Raw genomic sequence first — 15,809 nt, forward strand, 5'->3', positions numbered from 1 at the left:
TAGAAGAAGTACATAAAGTGTCCAGAAACCAGACGTCTACTTTTTCTCTCGCGTGATGTTTAAGCATGGCTGGGTGTTATGGTGACAGGACTCTAACAGTATACATCGCTTGAACTTGTGGTTGGGGTAGTAATAATACAATACTTGAGTTACTTGATGTCCTCATTCTTTGAGGGCTTCTCGTACTATATATGCATCTATAGGCTCCCATGCAATCTGATCGATATGTCTATTATCTACGCGGCTTATGAACTACAGCTACACTGCAGTGCCCTCTCAGCCCGCGGCACATCGCCAACCCAGCGCGTCTCTTCCTCTTTGTCACCCTGGTATTCCGCACCATCCAGCGTCCGGCCGGCCCAAGACTCCTCAAACGGGTGCAGCGCCATCTGCATGACGCGGTCCAGCACCTCGCGCTCGCCGCCCTTCTCGACGCGGCGGATGATCTCGTCGAGGATCCAGCCGCGCGGGACGAAGTTGGGGTTGACCTTCTTCATCTGCGTCCGGCGCTCCTCGTCCGCCGCTTCAGTGAGTTCGCCCTCGCTCCAGTCCTCCAGGACCCGCGTCCGCCACTTGCCAAGCCACTCCCCGATGCGCTTACGGGCAGCTTCCTCGTTCGCGCCCGCGACGGCCGCGAGGCCTTCCTTGTGGAAGAAGACGCCGGCCTTGACCTCGCGCGCTTCCTGGGTGTCGAGATGCGCCACCTTGAGGCTGCTGAGGCGGCGGAAGAAGTGGTGGAAGTCGAGCTCGAGGGACTCCATGGTGTCGAGGAGTTCCGAGAAGAGCTGCTCGAAGTCGGCCTCCTGGTGCGTCTTGAGGCCCAGACGCGCCGTCATGACGCGCTTGTACTCGGCCAGGAAGACGGCGCGGTACTCCTCGCCGGTCTGCATGATTAGCTTCTCGGCGCGCTTGACGATCTCTTCCGTGTCGGCCTCCTGTACGCCGTCCTTGATGAAGGTCGGGTCGTCCACTTTGGCACCGGCGCCGAGGAGCTCGCCCAGGGCCTCGCCGAGGCGGACCAAGTTCCACCAGATGATGGTCGGCTGGTTGCGGTACGAGTAGCGCAGCATGTGGTCGTCGTGGTTGGGCGTGTACGAGGGGTCGAAGTTGTCGAGGAAGGCGAAGGGGCCGAAGTCGATGGACAGGCCCAACAGGGACGTGTTGTCCGTGTTCAGCACGCCGTTCATGAAGCCGTACGCCTGCCACTTGGCCACGGTCAGGGCGTTGCGCCGCACGATCTCGCGGTACAGCCGCGTGAACCGATTCTCGGCGCTCTCGGCGGGGCCCTGGATCTCGTCCTTGTCGACGCCGCGCGCGGGCTCGGGGGAGGCGGCGGGCTTGTCCGGGTCCTCGAGCCGCGCGGGCAGCGACTCCCAGCCCCGGCCGGGCCCGAAGGCGTCCTCGGCGACGTAGGTGGCCAGCTGCCGGAGCAGCTTGCGGTCGCCGCGCGCGCGCAGGATGTCGAAGTTGCCGATGCGCAGCCAGCTCGGCGCGAAGCGGCACACGATGGCGCCCGGCTCGACCGTCTCGCGCCGCACCTTGGTGTCGGGCAGCAGCGTCAGGCTCAGGGCGCGCGTGCTGGGGATGCCGAGGGCGTGGAGCGCCTCGCTGACGACGAACTCGCGGATGCTGCTGCGCAGCACCGCCTTGCCGTCCGCGAAGCGGCTGTAGGGTGTGAGACCGGCGCCTTTAAGCTGCAGCTCGTAGCGAGTCGGCGTCTCGGAGGAGCTGGGAGGCGTCGTCTCGAATAAGCTGATGGCGCGGCCGTCGCCCAGCTGGCCCGCCCACGACCCGAACTGGAACCCGCCGTAGCACTGCGCCCAGGGGTAGCCGCGGCCGTCGGCGTCGGCCGTCTTGTTGTTCTCGGCGTCCCAGCCTTGGATCTTGTTGCCCGCGACGGTGTTGACGAAGTCGTCGCTGTCCTTGTTCCCGATCTGCCCTCCCCGCACTACCACGGTCGCGGGGTCGATGCCGAGGTCGCGCAGGGCGGCGGGCGAGACGGCGAGGAGCTCGGGCTTCTCGACGGGCTGCGGGCGCACCCAGGTGAAGAGGGCGTCGCGGACCTGGCGCGGGCCGATGTCTTCGCGCGGGGTCTTGTGGGAGTCGGCCGGGGTCGGGAAGAGGGCGTCGGCGGGCAGCTTCGAGGTGAAGGTCCAGGACTTGGGGATGTCGTTTATAGAAGAAGAAGAAGAGGTGCTGGCGCCTGCGCCGGACGGGCGGCTGCCGTCGGCCTGCGACGACTGGGTGGTGGTAGACATGAAAGCTGATTGAAGACGAGGAAGCCGGGGTAGCTTTCGGATGGTTTGGCGGCACGTAAGGGCGGATCGAGGGAAGAGCATATGGAAGTAAGGATATCTAGAAGCTCGAAGGTTTGCTCTCGCTGCCGTGTAGGTAAGTTTACAGGTATGTCTCAAGGGATCTATCGCGGCGTGCAGACAGACAAGACAGACATCAAACGGAATGAATGGGATGAAGTCAGATAAATCGGTTCTATTACGAAAGTCGCTACAGAAAACCGTGTTGTACAGTTACCAAGACCTCTTTTCAGAGCAGAACTTTTTGGGCCGAGGAGGTTCTGGTCCGATGGCGATAAATGTCATCTTTATCGAAGATGATGATGCATGCTTGACAGGCCCCGCCACTCAACAGCGCCGAATGAGCGGGGTTGAGCACTTACCTACTGCACACTCACTCATTGGTGATCCTTGTCACTGTGGGAATCTACCAAACCAATGGAGTAGAACTGAGTAAATATCAGTCGCTTATAAATGCATAGGTCGACGATTCTCGATCTGATTGAAACCATTTCCAATGTTGGAAGTCCAATATCGTCAGTGTCTTGGCTTCAGCAGATATTGTGTTGCAGTCTTCAAGTTACCCCAGAATCCAGACAACCAGCCGGCGTACGGCCGGTTTTAGGGCCACAATGAACGTCATCCTGTGATCCTTATCTGCCATTCGGCCACTGAGCGGCAACGAACGCCGGGGTGCTTATGCTGCAGGAAACAACGGTGATCGACTTCTCTCAACGTAGAGGAGACTGAGTATAACCTCATTGCTTAACATATATAATGCATAGTGTCTTTTTATAATTCTACCTATACTCTAGACATACCAGGATTAGGCATAACATTAGATCGTACACAACCTTCCATCCAGACTGTCGGCATTGCGCCATTCTGCACGTTCAGTACTCCACGACAGCTGCATGGCCTGATGAGAAGGATTGAAATGCCGAGATGCCCACTTAATAGGCGCACCTAACTACTGCCGACTGATTCACCCGCCTACATACCTATTCTTGCTGACGTTGCAAACCCCACCTGGGCTGCTGGCGCCGCTAGTAGTATATCGCGGAATGTTGATCAGACAGTATCCTCAAACATTTCGTCGTCTTCAAACTGGCGTACGACAAGTACAAGTACAAATTACCACAATAACCTGCCAGCTCATAAGAAGACCTTTCCCCCAAAACAGTGCATTGACTTCACGTTACCCAGCTATAGTCACCCCATCTTTCGCCTATTCCTCCAAAATGAATTCTATGACGTCGGCATTCAAGCCAGATGCCACTGGCAACGCACCAAAGCAGTTGGATTATATGCCGAACCTCAAACTCAACGACGGCAATGAGATACCCTTGGTAAACACTCTTCTTCAATCCGCTGCCAAGATCGTCCCGGCTCTGACCTTGAACGTCATTAGCTGGGGTATGGCCTGGGTACGACCCGAGCGAATATGGACGGCAACAGTGACACGGACGAGATTGTGAAGCTCACCGTCATGGCCATCAAGAACGGCTTTTACCATCTGGATGGCGCCGAAGGTAAGATTGCGAGTTTGCTGATCTTTCTTTTTCTGGGGAAAAACTTGGAAATTGGACTTTTTTGTTGTTGTTGAAAACTGACATCATATGGTGGACCGTAGTCTACGGCAACGAGGAAGAGCTTGGCGCCGCCATCAAAGCCGCCGGGGTGCCGCGCGAGAAGCTCTACGTCACCACCAAGCTGAACGGGACCAAGAAGCAGGACATCCCGGCGGCCTTTGCGACGTCCCTGCGCAAGCTCGGGCTCGACTACGTGGACCTGTACCTGGTGCACGCGCCGTACCTGGCCGAGAGCCCCGCGGAGCTGCAGGAGATCTGGCGGCAGATGGAGGCCATCAAGGAGAGCGGCAAGGCGCGGTCGATCGGCGTGTCCAACTTCCTGCAGCCGGACCTCGAGGCCATCCTGCAGACGGCCAAGATCCCGCCCGCCATCAACCAGATCGAGTACCACCCCTACCTGCAGCACGGCTCCCTCCTCGACTTCCACCGTGAGCACCACATCGCCGTCGCCGCCTACGGGCCCCTGACCGCCGTCACCAAGGCCAAGCCGGGACCGCTCGACGACGTCTACGAGGGGCTCGCCAAGAAGTACGGCGTCCATCCCGCCGACGTCGCGCTGCGCTGGTGCATCGACCAGGGCATCGTCGCCGTCACCACCAGCTCCAGCGAGCAGCGGCTCCAGAGCTACCTGAACAAGATCCCCAGCTTCAAGCTCACGCCCAAGGAGGTCGAGCGCATCGCCGAGGTCGGCAAGGAGAAGCACTTCCGCGGGTTCTGGAACAACAAGTTCGCGGCAGACGATCGCAGCTAAAAAGGGGGTAATGGGAGTCATGTAACTATCCTGGTATGGATAGAAAGGGGGGGGTCACACAAGACGGTGAGCAAATGAATTAGCCTGTTTGCAACCGATGTTTCCAATTTTAGCTACCAATGAGATGCAGTGGTGTCGCGTACCAAATCAATCTGATTCGGGAAAGTATTATTTGCATATGATCAGTAATAAAGAGATTGCCGACATCGAGTCGGCAATCGTCGACCGTTACATCTCAACTGCTTGTAAACCAAGAGACCTAAAACAAACTAAAAGAGGGGGTATCTATCATAGCTCATCATCAGATTCGGTCTCATCGTCCGCAACGGGTGCCGGTGCGGGTTTGTTGGCCTTGGACTTGAAAGGCAAGGTCCTGACCGGCGGGGGCGCGGCCACGTCGTCATCAGCCTCAACTACAGTAGGCTCCTCAGACTGTTTCTGCGAAGCTCTAGTCGAGCGTGACGCAGCAGCAGTCGAGGCCCTAGTGGGCTTTGACGGTGCGGGAGAACCCTTTGTCGCCCGGGACCGCGTGCTCCGTGCCGGCTTCGACTTGTTCGGAGCGGGTTCAGCGGGCGCTTCCTCTTCCTCCGCATCAGTCTTGTTGTTGTCGGGTTCACTCTCGGTGGCATCGTTGTCCGTCGTCTGCCGCTCATCCGTGTCCGAGTCCTGTTGCGGCCCACTGTTCTGGTCATCGACGTCCATTTTCTCAAAACCGCCATCGCTCTCCTCGTCGGATAGGGGTTCATCCTTGATCTTGCGCTTTGACGTCCTCGAGCCTCCTGCCTTCCTCATGGTATGCTGGCTTGCACCGACATTTTGTAGTTTCTCCGGGTCCACCTCGGCCGACTCAATCACCTTCTGCTGTTGGCGGATCTTGAGTTTCTTCTCATTCAAGAGATCCCGGAACTTCTCTAACAGCACGCTCTCGTCACCTTCCTTGGCTTTGAGGAGGTCCTCAAGTTGGCCCTTGAGCTCCTCCACGGACTGCTCTAGTTCTCTGGCCAACGCCTTGGTAGCTCCAACCTCTTGTACCACTTTTTCGTAGTCCTCAAGGATCTGTATACACCAATCAAAAGGTGATATGCCAGGGTTGTCCTCGGTTTCGTCAAGTTCCTTTAGTTTGATAGTCCCGAGGCGTTGCTGATGATGTTAGACTTAGTAAGCCCGTCCACATAAGCCGTGTCGGAAAGGTCGCAGGACTTACAGCAATACCCTGGATGTTCTTCCGAAAATGGAGCGTAACTTCTTCGTCCGAACTCAGCTCTACCTTGATCTCAATATCCTGGGCCCTCGTGGCACCTTGCGGGTCTACTAGGATCGCGAGCAAGATCTGCTCCCATTCAGCCTCGGAACAAGGCGCATTCGCGGCCTTGAACTCCTTGATACGGTTGTGACGCGCTGTGTGGCGTTAATAAAACAAGGCAAGATGTCAGCCCAGCCCTTCATAAATCCTAAATCAGGGTCCAGCGATTCGGGTTTGTAGCTACGTAACGCATGAATTTGGAGGACGGGGATCCGGGTCCGGCGCCCTGTCGATCACAGCGGAGCCCACACGCCAGAAGCAGAACATCGGGCACGAATAATACGAAGGGCAATATATTTGAGAGGAGCCGCCTACTTACTTTTTGTTTCGAACGCGCTGGCTCCGTCGGTCCCGCGAATCAGCAGGTCCAGCGGCTTAGACCCATTGGACTTTGCTTCCAGAACGAAGTTGCCGCTCTCGGCATCACCACATGGCAAGCGAAGGATGTGCGAGCGTGTCATGTTGTGTCGTTGTCGGAATCGAGAAATTATTTCCGAGGATGTGTGTCGCGTGGCGCAAGTCCTGCCCAGAGGACCAAAGTGAGCGTTCGTTTCAAGTCAGTTCCGCGATGGGCGGTATTGACGGGCGTATGTAAGATGTCGTGTCCGCTGTGGTTCTCGTCCTATGGAGATTGCAGGCACTGGGAGGAGTCCCGTTTTGTTGGTACTCGGCCAACGGCCTGCGGGGACGTCGGGAATGATGTCGATAAACAACCAAAATGAAACCCGTGATGACATTCAGCCGACGTTTCGACCTGTCGTAGATTGATTTTGGGCTTATTCAAATTGGATGATTTTCATAGTCCGCAGCCGCTATAACCGGCGATCCCAGATGCTATTACCAAGTTCCAAGTTGCCTGGTGATCCCGGTGCAAGTGTAGCCGGGTAGAGCTGGCTGGGTGAGGTTGGACAAGCTTTCGGGCCACAGAACAGGTTGCATGGGACTTTGCCACCAAGCAGTCTGCAGGTTGGCCGGGGAAGACGGCCGCAGCGGATGATGCGATCGTTTGATTGTATGTAATTGAACGATTGTATTGATTACGGGATCTATCTCGTGGGCTGACACAGGAGATGCAGGTAGTATTTATCAAAGTTGGCCTTGGTTCTTTTCTCATGCGTGCATCATCGAAGCTACTCCATCCCTCTGCTCCGAATTCCAGGCAGCTGTAGGCACCAGTGCCTAGAGTGCACCAACAGCTCGGTTGGGCCACTGCCAATGGACCCCCATTACTGGCCCGTTGCTCAATTGACCTGCGCGCGGCTGGACTGGAGCTCCGTAGAAACTGGACCCCTGGTAATTTGGTTGTAGCGACCTGTAAGTAATGGGCAAAGTCCGGGACGATCTAAATCGGTTGCTAGAATCCACATCAGCGGCCAGAGCGCCAGCCCATAAGGCGGTGCTAAGGAGTCTAGGGAGCCTCAATCAAAACAAACGATCCAATCAATAATAATAATACCTACGGATCAGAAGTGTCAGATGGTTGCGACTATTTGATCTGCATTGAGACTGTTCCTCACCAGACCACCACCAGGGAGATACATCCATCGTAGGTAAATAGCACAATCACTCCCGCATACATACCGACTTTTTGCAAAAAGGGGGAAAATGCCACCTTGCCGGAGGAATGTCATGCATTGGCATTGAAATCCCCAGAGAGTGCGAGTGAGGGGTCGCATCCGTCGAGGGTCTTTTTTGTACGCGATTCCACGCGCTTTTTTCGTGGTGACTTGGGTGTAACAGCTTGAAACAGCTTAGCGTAGGACCCACGTGATACACGGGCTTGCACGGCTGGGCGGGGCCAGCCAGGAGAACCAGAAAAAAATCAGTGCCTGGGATCCATAAGATCTGTGCTTCCGGGGCCCTGCTGGTTGCTGTCCACAGGCTTCTGCACAGGCCCTACCCTTAGCTGGCCATAACTGGTCGCTGCCCCAGCACTCGACCCGCCATCTTTCCAGCCACTCAACTCACTGATCGCATCACAGACACTCCTACCTACATACACGCTGTACGATTTCCCCGACCTCCCCTTCAAATCGTCAATTCATCGTGGTTGCCTCCCATCCTTGAGACCGTTGCGTGTCTGCCTGTGTCGGTTCCAAGTTTCGGGCTGGGAGAATCCAAGAGAGACCCTGATTTGGCTCCTCAACCCGTGGCATGACCTACACCCACACCCATGTCCAACTACTACCACCTACACCCCATCCGAGACAATCACGACTTTGATCCCACCACAACGCGCCGCTTGCTTTGGAGCCAACATTACCAACCTTTGCCGTCCTAAACTTGCGGCTTTGTTTCTACCCACCACTACCAATTCTGCGACACCACTATCGACCACCTGGTTTTGCGACAATTCGATAGGTCTACCAGATTCATTAATAACAACCTCGTAGAAACACGCCGGTTTCTACTTGGATGAACTTCGCCAATCCGTCACGCCAATCTCCCCCAGATTCTTCGCGTCGACCCGACGCACCCGACAGTGGGCGTCCTGCAGGACTTGAGCTGGAGAATAGGATACCGATCATCCCCATCGAAAATGCGCTTGGGAGGTTGTCATAGTTGCTGAGGAGGATATGACACCGTGGCTCTGCACGTCTAGTATTGAGCTTCACATCTGGTAGCCTCGCATGACGATATACAACATCTAGTCTGCACCTCTGGACTTTGGATACGGTGATACCCTACAGGTATCGCAACCGATACACTCACTTGTTTACGACAACGCGGCAGACCGACCCGCGCCCCGCAAGTCTTCTTTGCTATCAGCGACAAAGATAGCTCCACCTTGCGAACATATGTACTACCTACGCCTCACCCTCAACAGAAACTGACATTATGGATACTTTACGACTGAAACCCAGGGCCCCGGTGGAAGAGGAGGTCGAGAACTGGGACGATGATGATTTTATGATTGACGACGACCTTACCTTCGGCAACGGCTCAACTACGGGCCATGGACACCGCCGAGACAGCCACAACTCGTTCCGCTCTGACCGCGAGTCACTGGGCGGTGACGAGGAAAGGCTTCTGCATTTGCCCGGCGACGACGAGAAGTCCACGTTGGACGCCATTGCCGCAGTCACCAATGCTGGCATCCCCATCCCCCAAAACGTACCACCATCCGCTCTCGTTGGCGGCACCATCAAGCGCCTCGGGGGAAAGAAGCTTAAGAAAATCTACCAAGAAGATTGGGGCGATGACTTGGAGCTACCGAGTCCAGGGCAGGCCCTACGCATCAAACAGCAAGATGGTTCTAAGTTTCCCGAGACCTTGCGCCAAGTGAGTGGTGGTAGCTCGGCAGCTCCCAGCCCTGTCAAGTCGGCCTCAGCCAGCTTTACCCAAGACACACCTCTCTGGGATAGCCCACCGAAACAGCTTGGCTCGCCCATGCACATGGATATTTCGCCCAAGAGGCTTGCGCCGCCTGCAGAAATCTCGCCTACCAAGAAGAAGCTGATTACGCCCGTGGACCTGGATAGGTTCCGGGACAACGAAGAGGACGATGACGTATTCGGCGATGGTGAATCTACCATCAAGGCATCCAAGCTCCGAGCGCCCGTGAGCATGAGAAATATATCGTTGATCTCACAGCAGCCCACACCCGCAAAGGTGGAAGAGACTGACGACTTCGAGGCTGATTTGGAGCTTCCATCGCATGGAAAACTGAATCTTTCAAGCCGCAGAGACATTCCTCGGACGCCTGCTCTTAGCAGTGGTGATGAGCTTGACTGGTGTGAGGGCAGCCTAGGCACAAGATTTGGCGGGACACGCCGAGACGCGTTCTCAAACCGCAGCTCAAGTGCATCTGCATTGAGCCCTAGCATCGCGAGCTCTATCACGGCCGAGAGTGAAGACGAAGCGCTCGATGGAATTGTCCTGCCTAATGGGCCGCTGGATCTTACTGAGCGGCTCAAGCGTCGAAAGCAAAGTCGGTCGCCTGAGAGGGAGCTAGATCCCAAGAGGGTCTGCCCGTCCAAGGACTCTCCCCCGGAGACCCCCGGGCTGGACAAAGGAGACGACCTAGACGGCCTCGAAATTGGCGATGGCGATGTGTTTGGCTCGGGCAAGACCAGCATGCACCGCAATGTCCGGCTGAAGGACATCCGGCCCATGAGCCCTGCGCGTCCCAAGACAGCTGTGTCAATCACCTTCAGCAACAAGCCAGTATCTTCTCTACCCACCTCCCGACTTCCGAGGCCTTTGAGTCATGAGCGCTCTCTCACACAGTCATCTTTGGAGCCGGTGTCAGAGAGCGGCGATCCCATTCCTTCACGCCCCGCGAGGAGACCCCAATCTCGTCTCGGCCATTCTAGTCAATCTTCGGTCTCCAGCCTTCATACACCGACCACGCCATCGTCTACTACATCGTCACTTTCTCCTGCCACGCCACGACGAAGAGAGGTTGGGCAGAAGACTTCGACTAGTACTTTGCGTAACGAGCCCACCACTACAAACGCCCAACTGCTTCGCCTTAAGAGGTCCCTCCCAGTTCTGCGTGGCGCACCGCAATCGTCGTCGGCTCGCCCACTCAGCGGACGTTGGGACCGACCACCCTCTCGAGACAGGCCTACGTCTTCGTTGGGTCCAAAAACCCCGGTCGAAAGAGCGAGGCCTTCACCGTCATACGAAGGTAGTGCAGCTCAGGCACGGAAGAACTCGGCTCCCTTTCTGCCCGCTGGAGCATCAAGCACCCAATCCCAGCATGTGTCTTCTAAATTTTCACGCAATCTCCGAAGACACGACTCGGATGTCGGCCCAGACATCAGACCTTTGTCAAGAACCTTCTCGAGCTCCTCTATAAGATCGCCCAGCCCCCGCCGGTTCCGTCCCGTCGAGAAGATGGCTGCCGAGCCCTGGCACAACCTCAATAAGCCACGCCGGGTACGCCAGTTCGGCGACGGCTCTGAACTAGATGCTTTTGATGACTTGCCGACGTCGGCTCAAGCCGAATCCAAGTATGAGAAAGTGCCTAGCGGGAGTGGGAACCGAACGAATATACGGAACAAGCTCCACCAAAATGTTCTACCGGGTCGCAGCACTCCCTCGCCCGTGTCTCCGTTTACCCCGGCCAAGCCGGACAACCTGCCTCATTTTGCGCGGGACACGGCTGCCAGTCGCATGGCTAGGGAAGCGAGTCTGGCGAACCGTGCCCCGCAGAACGGGCCCCTTGGTCCCATTGCTTCCCAGAGATTAGGGCACATCTCAACCCGGGGCAATCTGCACCCCCACAGCCACTATAGTGGCACCTCCGTTCGACAAAAGAAAACCAAGCGGCCTCCACAGTTGAAACCACATCTGATAACCAACCTGAACCCAGCCAAGGATAGCAAAGGTATGTTTCCCTTCCCGTGTAGATACAATCAAGGTTCGCGCTAACTCATGGCAGTTGTCAATGGTATGACCTACAACCCCGACACATACAGGTGGGAAGGCAATGATACTGCACTGAACGCCTTTGAGGTTCTTGCTTCGTCGCCTTCCACTGCTTCTCTCTCGCAATCTGTGCGGGAAAAGGAAGCGTCGACGCCGCGGCCGATGCTCATTCAAGCCATGGGCTCGAGCAAGGGTGTGCGCCGTGTCGGCGACATGATATTCGATCCTGACATGTTTACTTGGCATAAAGTTGATCCGAATACTACGCCTACGATGGCGCGACCGGGAGATCCCATGGACATTGTGGAAGAGGACGACGATCCATTCAAGGACATCCCCGACCTCGAGGAGAAAGAGGCCGAGGGTGGTGAAGGTGGACCAGGCCGTGTCAGTGAGATGCACGACGACTGGCTTGTTGGCGAAGAATTCGACGTTGGCCCTGAATTCGTCCGTCGCCAACGCGAAGAAGAGGACCGCTGGCGCAAGAAGTGTGAGAAGTGGGTGGGAACGGTCTATCGCGACAACAACACCTGGCGATGGGCTATACGCGATATTGTCACGGGGACATGATTCTGAACGACATGATTTTTTTACATGCATTTACGGCCGGAAAATTCACTTACGTCTGAACGCGCGCTTGGTATTTTGGCGTTTGGATACCATACGTCATTTTTTAATATGGAAGGGAAAGGAGTTCTGCTTCATCGGGGGGTTCATCTTTTGATACCCCATATTGTGTTTTTATATGCCTCGGTTGAGTTTCTTTCTGGCATAAGAGGCAGAGGGCGACCGAAGTAACGATAAAGGAGGAACTGCTGCAGCAAGTATATGACTTGCTAGAGGGAATATTGCCACGTCGTCTTTGGATGTCTTCGTGAGCGTGGTATCGACCAACTCCTTGTCGGTCGATGCTGCCCTCTCGCGAACATGGACGAGGGTGGTATATCTGGCATCATGAACAAGGCTCACGAGGGGGAGGATTGAACGAAACTTAACGACTGGGAATGAACAAGACTTTTATGACATCGATGGTGTATCTGTAACATATTATTTTCGCAACCGACTTTGCGTCATTCATAGACAAAAATGGGGAACAGGAGTTTACGCTGGAATGTAAGAGTATTCTGTGACCAATTACCAATGTGTGCTGATGGCAAATTGATGTAGCAAGCAAGTGACTTTCCGGCCTGCTCGAGCCGCGACGACCAGCGATCTTCCCAGATAGGAAGGTGGCATTGCCGTGTCTCTCGCTCGGCTTCCGGGTCGTCATGATAGCGATGCGTACTCTCTTTTTGGTCCCCCGTATCGATGTCGGTATCTTGGCCATTGGCTAATCGGATGGCTGCGGCTACTGAATCGAGCAGGTGAGAAACGCGGGCAAACATGCAGACTTGACTTGGCATGCCGCCTGATTGGCCGCTCCGCACAGCTTCATCTAACCTGAGGTATTTGCCCTTACATTTCGCCTATGCAAGCATCCAGAGTGCCTTTGGTGCGTCCATGGTCCCAAATATAAACATATAGTGTGATCCGGCGGCAGCACGCGTTTTGCGTGGCACCTCACACCTTTCCACATTGCAGCAAGGTGGTCGGTCGTCTTTGCTTCTCTCCCTCTCCCTCTCCCTTTCTTCTCTCTTACCAGGCCTCAGTAGCAGGCCGGAGAAGTCAGACCAGAGATAACACGATGACGGGCTCCAACCGACGTTCCACTGCCGCCATCGCGGCGGCCGTGGCTTCGTGTATGCTCGCCGACCTGAATTGGGCGGCACCCTGTGCGTCGGACCCCTTCAAGGTCCTCGACGCCCAGAACTGGGTGAACCCGGACGACATGACCTGGGCCGACTTCCAGGCGCCGCCAGGCGTGGACTGGGCGGACCCGGCGCGCCGGGGCTCCGAGCGCAACTTCAACATCGCCCTCGTCACCATCGACTACGCGGACCGCGCCTTCGTCGTCACGGGCGCGCCCAACTCAACCATCTACGGCAACCCGCTCGCGGCCGCGTCGGGCATCCGGCGCGCCGACGTCCCGGGCTTCTATCGGGACCTGCTCAATAAGCCCGGCGACGTCAATCGGGGCCACACGCTGCACGAGTACTGGATGCAGGACTCGCTCGGGCGCTACGGCGTCGACCTCACGGCGTTCGGCGCGTACGCGATGCCGGCTAGCTCGTTCGAGTACGGCATCGAGAACAGCATGAACCGCGGGTACTGTCCCGCGGGGTACCGGTGCGATCGCGACATCCGCGCGGACGCGCTGGGTCTATGGCGCGCTGATGTCGGCCAGGAGACGGCGGACTCGTTCGAGCTCGTCTTCATTCTGTCCGCGGGGCAGGACGAGTCCTCGACTTGGCAGGAGTTCGGCGAGATGCGGTTCCAGAGCCAAGACGACGTCCCCGACGCTTTTGGCCCGCCCGCCGGGATGGACGGGAACGATACCCTGCCCAACTGGGCCAAGACGCGTTACGTTGACTGGTCGTCCTGGGCTGCGGCTTCGAATATCTGGCCCAATGCCGGGGGCGGCTCGTCGACGCAGGGGGAGAGCTCGGGGATGGGTACCTATGCTCATGAGCTGTCGCACTTGCTGGGAATCGGTAAGTCTGATCCTGTCCATGAGAGCAATGTGCCTCCTCGAAGACTAATGCGCGGGATGGGTAGGCGATAACTACAATAACCCCTATGGTAACCCTCCGCGTCGCGCCTTTGCTGGGCCTTTCTCCATGCTTGACCGCGGCTCTTTTAACGGTCCTGGTGGTAGGTAATCTGTTATTTGAATGGTGCATGTGTACATGTAATTGATAGTGTATACGGAACAGGCCCTCATACGCGCTACCTTATCCCTCCCACCGAGGGCGGTTCCATGGGCAGCCTGCACAGCCTGCGCGACAAGGCCCAGCTCGGCCTCGTCAGCAACTCCAGCATCCTCCACCTATCGCGCGAAGGCCTTGCCACCTCCGGCGTCGTGGTCGCGACCGTGACCGCGCGCGCCGTCGACCCGGGCCCATCCGGTCTCATGGGCCTCCGCGTCGACATGGACGCCGACCGGTCCCCGCCCTGCTCGATCAGCACCGACGTCCTCTGCGACGGCGGCGGCTACGACCACTACCACGTCGAGGTCGTCGACCGCATGGGCGCCGACAGCTTCCAGCCCGACCACGGCGTGCTGCTGTCCAAGACGACCGACGACGGCTGGACGCAGCCGTTCATGTGGACCGTCGACGCGAACCCGCAGGACATCGGCCTCGTCGACTTCGTGAGGCCCAACGGCACCGACGCGTACATCACCATGGGCGACTACCGCCAGCTGCTCGACGCCCTCTTCCACGCGGGCACGCGCTCGGGCTCCCAGTTCGAGCACGCCGACGAGGCGAACCGGCTGCACTTTTACGTCGTCGACATCCACCGCGACGACGCCGGGGTGCTGAGCTACACCGTCGCCGTGCGCTCGCTCGACGGCGGCAGCGGGGGCGCCAGTGAGCGCGGTGTCGCGCTCGCGGCGGGGTCGGCGAAGGGCGGGAGCCCTACGGCCAGCGGCGTCACTTGCGCGTTCGAGCTGAGCAACACGGGGACGTTTGCCGGCGGGGGCGACACGAGCCATCCGGATAGCGCGGCGGCGTACTTGGACTCGGATGTGTACCGCCTCAGCGCCGCGGTCGAGGGCGAGGGCTGGAGGGTCGAGGTGCCGAATGCCCTGGCCGCGGTCAAGTTTGGGGAGTCGGCCGTGGCCAAGGTGGCGGTGGGGGCCTCGGACGGTGCTGCTGCTTCTGCGGTCGTCACGTTGACGGCGACTTCGGAGTCGGATGAGACGGTCGTGGCGACGGCGGAGTGCAACGTTTCTAAGTAGATCTCTACTCCATAGTCACCAAATTAATGTTATATGACATCATGTTAGTGTAACGTTTTTGGATACACTGTAATACTTTGATCCAACCGAGTCCATTGAGACGATTCGCCATACCCCGTCTCAACCACATTCCCCCTCTTATTGCACAATGTCGAGACTAGTTCTTGCGCTGGTGCTTTCGAAGCCAGTGTCGAAGCCACTTGTCCTCGTTTCCTGATCGTACCCGGAGACGGCAGGAGAGGCCCCACGAACCCTCGTGCAAAATGTCTCGACGCTGGATGTCGCTCATCTTATGCAGAGCACCCACCATATTGCCGGAAATGTCCCACAGCCTCTCGAAGTCATCAGGCTCGAGATGGACGGCGCCCTGAAGGCATTTCAAAAGCAAGTCCACAGCCCCGGGCTTGGCGTCTGGGGAAGCCAGGATCAGCGCCAATGTGTCCGCCTGGGGAAAGCGGAACCAGAGGTCCCAGCTCTTATAGAAACGGTCCCTTGTGCGTATAGGGTAGGCGCCGTTAATAGTCCATCAGGTCCAACATGAGATTCTTGACACCGAAGCGGCCCGGCACTGGGTCCTTCTCGCCCTTCTTGGGCTTCCTCCACTGGGACTGGCACACATTAATAACGTGCCACCAGGGCGTCCCATTGCTTG

The 15,809-nt window shown here is 57.2% G+C and overlaps 5 protein-coding genes across 5 annotated transcripts; 3 read left to right on the forward strand and 2 right to left on the reverse strand.

Annotated features, from left to right (window-relative positions):
- Positions 1 to 245: 245 nt before the first annotated feature.
- PG986_009645 (YdiU domain-containing protein) lies at positions 246 to 2,339 on the reverse strand (the record flags this gene model as incomplete). The annotated part of the gene is made up of 1 exon (XM_066845867.1): positions 246 to 2,339. One exon carries the CDS (start codon positions 2,337 to 2,339, stop codon positions 246 to 248), a length of 2,094 nt encoding a protein of 697 aa, XP_066698265.1.
- Positions 2,340 to 3,535: 1,196 nt separating this feature from the next.
- Positions 3,536 to 4,637, forward strand: PG986_009646 (uncharacterized protein; the record flags this gene model as incomplete). The annotated part of the gene is made up of 3 exons (XM_066845868.1): positions 3,536 to 3,643; positions 3,706 to 3,826; positions 3,928 to 4,637. 3 exons carry the CDS (start codon positions 3,536 to 3,538, stop codon positions 4,635 to 4,637), a joined length of 939 nt encoding a protein of 312 aa, XP_066698266.1.
- Positions 4,638 to 4,925: 288 nt separating this feature from the next.
- PG986_009647 (Mitotic apparatus protein p62-like protein) lies at positions 4,926 to 6,401 on the reverse strand (the record flags this gene model as incomplete). Its single annotated transcript, XM_066845869.1, has 3 exons — positions 4,926 to 5,777; positions 5,842 to 6,035; positions 6,260 to 6,401. 3 exons carry the CDS (start codon positions 6,399 to 6,401, stop codon positions 4,926 to 4,928), a joined length of 1,188 nt encoding a protein of 395 aa, XP_066698267.1.
- Positions 6,402 to 8,778: 2,377 nt separating this feature from the next.
- On the forward strand, positions 8,779 to 11,886 carry PG986_009648 (uncharacterized protein; the record flags this gene model as incomplete). Its single annotated transcript, XM_066845870.1, has 2 exons — positions 8,779 to 11,275; positions 11,330 to 11,886. 2 exons carry the CDS (start codon positions 8,779 to 8,781, stop codon positions 11,884 to 11,886), a joined length of 3,054 nt encoding a protein of 1,017 aa, XP_066698268.1.
- Positions 11,887 to 13,000: 1,114 nt separating this feature from the next.
- On the forward strand, positions 13,001 to 15,157 carry PG986_009649 (M6 family metalloprotease; the record flags this gene model as incomplete). Its single annotated transcript, XM_066845871.1, has 3 exons — positions 13,001 to 13,907; positions 13,972 to 14,071; positions 14,116 to 15,157. 3 exons carry the CDS (start codon positions 13,001 to 13,003, stop codon positions 15,155 to 15,157), a joined length of 2,049 nt encoding a protein of 682 aa, XP_066698269.1.
- Positions 15,158 to 15,809: the final 652 nt, after the last annotated feature.

Source organism: Apiospora aurea (assembly GCF_038362705.1).
Source record: "Apiospora aurea strain CBS 24483 chromosome Unknown utg000006l_segment0_segment0, whole genome shotgun sequence".
Lineage (NCBI taxonomy): Eukaryota > Fungi > Ascomycota > Sordariomycetes > Amphisphaeriales > Apiosporaceae > Apiospora > Apiospora aurea.